This window comes from Ipomoea nil, unplaced genomic scaffold (genome assembly GCF_001879475.1).
Source record: "Ipomoea nil cultivar Tokyo-kokei standard unplaced genomic scaffold, Asagao_1.1 scaffold1932, whole genome shotgun sequence".
In the NCBI taxonomy this organism is placed as follows: Eukaryota; Viridiplantae; Streptophyta; class Magnoliopsida; order Solanales; family Convolvulaceae; genus Ipomoea; species Ipomoea nil.
The window spans coordinates 3,762,456-3,767,350 of NW_017618360.1; the positions used below are offsets into that span (position 1 = coordinate 3,762,456).

Consider the following 4,895-nt stretch of genomic DNA (forward strand, 5'->3'; position numbering starts at 1 on the left):
ATATTTATACAAGAACTAAAGGACCTAAACTAGGCAACTCTTTCCTGCCATAAATACAATCGATCTTCCTTCCTAAATACAATTGATCTTCTTTCCATATAACCTCCGTGTTTCCCACCGCCTTCCCTGAGATCCGCTCCTCAAATCTCTTCTAGATTTCGTCATATCTCTTGCGTTTGTTTGAGTCCTCTTTGGAGTCGGCAAATCCTCCCTTTGGCTGACTGAATCGCCTAGTCGTCCCCGCTCATCCACATTCCTGAGTACGACTTCATGAATCACTCGACCTCCTACCATTCATCCTGCGAATCTCTACTTACTCAGCACTCCACTCAAGTATTCGCCCTTGGGTTCTGTTACTCGGCCACTCCTCCGACTACTGGCGCATCTCGTCCGATTACCGGCTAGTTATCCCGACCATCATATCGATTGCTCACGAGATCCATCCGGCCACCTGACTAGCTGAACCCTTATCCCACCCAGTTGTTTGACAGGCTGGCTAAAGGTCTCGTCTGTCCACCCGAATGACTCCGTGCAGCTCCCGTCCGACTCCCCCGCTGATTGTCTAAAGGGCTCATCCGGATCCCCGGCTGACTAAGTCGGCCATTCTCCTTCCCGTCTGACTGGATTGAGCATTCAACGACTAGGCTGAGCGGCTTCATCACTCTGTCCTCGCCGAATGCCTACCTTCAACCCCTGCTGGCGCCCCCACCTTGTGCCTTTAACCGACTAGGAAGCATTCCGACCGGTATTTCACCTTTCGCACTCGGCCTACCGACCGACTCCACGTCTTATCTGTTGCCTAATCCAACTGGGTGTATGTCCATTTCCCATCCCATAAAAGCTAGTATCTCATGTCAAGAAAGCCACAAGAATATAATGCCCTCATTTTGTTAGGCACCTTAAGCTTCCATGTCCTTCCCCATAAGCTATCCTGCAAGTCACAATTAGCAAGTTCATATGCAGACTTAACTGAGAACTGCATAGTGTACTTACATGTGCCTGCCATTATAACTTCACTGTTGGAAACTAGCTGATTTCCGACCACTCAAGAGTGGTCGGAAACAGCCTAAATTGGGTCGGAAACACCGTTTCTGACCACTTTTCCGACCAAAATAGGTATTCGGAAAAGGCCTCGTCGCTAACGACATTTTTATAGTCGTCGGACACAAACGAAGAGTCCGACAATTGGACGGATCCAGATTTCTGACCTCCTGGTGGTCGAATATTCCGACGACCCAGTAGTCGGAAATCTGGATCCAAGAATGTTCTTGTTCCATATTTCCGACCATGGGTGGTTGGAAATTAATAAATAAATATTTTTTATAATTATAATTTATATTATTACTGTCCTACAAATTATCCACTGCTTTAACAATTTTTAAAACTAATAATTTCATAACACAAATAGTATACATTTCAATAGCAAATTTAATTACACATAAGGTTGCAATTCTAATATCCACCTTCAAAAAACTAGTTTCTAATTCTAAAATGCTAATACAATGAAAATATTTCCTACATCACAAAAGGTTAGAATCTTAGATCTATTGCTCAAGATCATCTAATCCAACACCACTACTTTCATGGCTACCGGTTGGATCAGTACATTGTTCCAACGGTTGAATTGCACCACTACATGAAACAAATTGAGCTTCCAAACAAGCCAATTTTTCCTTCATCTACTTGTTCTCTTCCTTTAGTTGATTAGAGATGTCAATTCATTCAGTTACAATAGAATAGGGAATACAAAGTATATTTGTAGTGTAACTCTAACTAACCTTGAGTAATAGTCTATACAAATTCAGCAATTCTAAGACCACACAAATACAAGCATGGAATATAAAATAATGTGACAATAATAATAATAATAATAATAATAATAATAATAATAATAATAATAATAATAATAATAATAATAATAACAATAATAACAATAATAACAATAGTAACAATAGTAACAATAGTAACAATAGTAACAATAATAATAATAATAATAATAATAATAATAATAATAATAATAATAATAATAATAATAATAATAATAATAATAATAATAATAATAATAATAATAATAGCACACCCTCTCAAGCACAAGGTTGGGGAGTGACAACATTGAGCTTGTCCCGTAGAGCAGCAAACCGTGGAGCTGGCAACGGTTTGGTGAAGATGTCTGCCAGCTGATCTGTAGTGGAAACATAGTTGACAACAAAATCTCCGGAGGCCACCTTGTCACGGACGAAGTGGTAATCAATTTCAACGTGTTTGGTGCGGGCATGAAACACAGGATTGTCACAGAGATAGGTAGCCCCGAGATTATCACACCATAACGTCGCTAGATGACCGAGTGTAACCCCAGTACACGAAGTAAATAAACAACCCAAGTTACCTCAGCGGACACATCAGCCAGGGCCTTGTACTCTGCCTCAGTGGACGAGCGTGCTACAGTGCATTGCTTCTTGGAGAGCCAAGATATGAGATTAGACCCTAGGTAAACAGCAAACCCACTCATACTCTTCCTATCAATAGGACAACCAGCCCAGTCGGAGTCGGAGAAGGCATGAATGGTGGTAGAGGAGGACGGTGATAGACGTAGGCCGTAGTTTAGTGTCCCTTTGATGTAGCGCAGAACTCGTTTGACGAGGGCCCAGTGGTCAGTAGTCGGTGAGTGCATGAATTGGCACAAGCGATTGACCGCATAAGACAAATCCGGTCGCGTGATAGTCACATACTACAAGGCTCCTACCACACGATGGTATTGTGTTGGATTCTCAAACATCTGATTGGAAGGGCAGACCGCCTTAGTGACTGCCGCTGGTGTAGAAAGAGGTTTATAATCCATCATACCGGAACGCCCAAGTAGGCCAGACATGTATCGGCGCTGTGAGAGAATTAGGCTATCACCCACCGTGACCGTTTCAATACCTAAGAAGAAGCCTGGTGTGCCCAGATCACGGATTTTAAAAGTAGTGGCAAGACGCTGCAATATTGAGTCAACCAGTGGTGCATTAGTGCCCATAATGATAATGTCATCCACGTAAACCAATAAGAACACACGTGATGTTCCTTCAGTGTAGTGGAAAAGTGAGACATTTGTTTTGGAAGCCTTGAACCCTGTAGAGAGCAAAAATCATGAAGTCTCTTGAACCAGGCTCGTGGAGCCTGTTTCAAGCCATATAGGGAACGTTGTAAATAACAAACATGACCGGGGCTAGCCGGGTCTTCATACCCCGGTGGTTGTTTCATGTACACGGTTTCCGCCAAGTGACCGTTCAGAAAAGCATTGTGAACATCCAATTGGCGCAGTGTCCATCTGTTGGACACAACAAGAGAAAACAACATACGAACTGTGGTTGGTTTGACCACGGGACTGAAGATGTTAAAGAAATCCTCTCCTACTACCTGGTTGAACCCTTTGGCAATGAGACGCACTTTATAGCGTTCTACAGATCCATCAGCATTGCGTTTGGTGCGAAACACCCATTTACACTCAATGATGTTCATATGTAGTTCCGAGGCCACAAACCGCCAAGTGTGATTGTGTGACAATGCATTAAATTCCTGATCCATTGCTTCACGTCAATGAGGGTGTCCCACAGCTTGGGAGTAGCAAGATGGGTCAGTAGTGGCATTTAACGCATAAAAAGGTTCATCCGAGCCTCTAGTCATATGTCGAAGCCGCATGCCATGATCCCTACTCTGAGGTTGAGCTTGAACCGTACGGCTCTTAGCCGGGGCGGTGTGAGCTATGGCCAATTGTGGCGGGGCACTAGCAAGCGGTATGGGCTCGGGCCTGGGATGACACGGCGTTGGCGTTGGCGATATGAGCTCGGGGGCAGGTTGAGCTATTATGGGCCCAACGGCCCATGGCAATGCAGTTGGTGCTGCCTCCGGTCTTGAATATCCTGTTTCAAAGGGAAAGACAGTTTCGTCAAACCGAACATGACGACAGGTATAGGTTCTTCCACTTGTCAAGTCAATGCATCTATATCCCCTAAAGGAGGGTGGGTAACCTAGGAAGACGCACGGTGCCGAGCGGTACTCAATCTTATGCCTATTATAAGGGCGTAGATATGGATAACGCTGGCACCCGAAGACACGAAGAAAAGTGTACGGGGGTGGCATTTTAAATAGGCGAGTGTATGGGTTTTCAAAATTTATGGCTGATGACGGTAGGAAGTTGATTAAACAGGTGGCTGTTTCGAAGGCGTAGTCCCAATATTGTTGGGGAACTTTGCCTTCGGCAGTGGAGCAAGACCGGTTTCGACAATATGTCTATTTCGGTGCTCAACACGCCCGTTTTGTTCATGTGTATAGGCACATGACTGGCGGTGATTTATACCAAGTGTTTGGAACGTGGCGTATAACTTGCGGTATTCACCCCCTAAATCTAACTGAATAGACTTGATAGAGCGTGAGAATTGACGCTCTACCAACGCACGAAACAACTCAAAAACTTTATATATGTCCGATTTTACCCGTAATGGATAAAACCAGCAAAATTTAGAATAATCGTCTACAAATAGCACAAAATAACGAAAACCATTTGTAGACATTACAGGAAAAGGGCCCCACATATCGGTATATAATAAATCTAGTACATTTTCACTAGAATTTGGAACCGTATCTAACTTAAATCTTGATGATTTGCCGAGATGGCAGGCTGTGCACGACTCCAAGGACTCCGTTTTATTTGGCATGACCGGACAGTGTTGTAACACTTTATTTAGGACTTGTTTGTGCGGGTGACCAAGTCTGCGGTGCCACACAGTGGGAGTGGCCTGGGAACTAACGAACGCATGATGTGACCGCGACACCGGGAGTTTGTACAAGTCGCCTGACGTGGGACCCTTAAGAAGAACTGCTTTGGTTGTGGAGTCCCTCACAAGGAAACAGTC

The 4,895-nt window shown here is 44.0% G+C and overlaps 1 protein-coding gene across 1 annotated transcript; it reads right to left on the reverse strand.

Moving 5' to 3' along the window:
- Positions 1-841: 841 nt before the first annotated feature.
- LOC109193910 (uncharacterized mitochondrial protein AtMg00810-like) lies at positions 842-2,671 on the reverse strand. The gene is made up of 2 exons (XM_019344737.1): positions 2,387-2,671; positions 842-931 (listed from the first exon to the last, which is right to left on the reverse strand). The coding sequence occupies exons 1-2, from the start codon at positions 2,669-2,671 to the stop codon at positions 842-844; spliced, it is 375 nt and encodes a 124-aa protein (XP_019200282.1).
- Between the last annotated feature and the right edge of the window lie 2,224 nt (positions 2,672-4,895).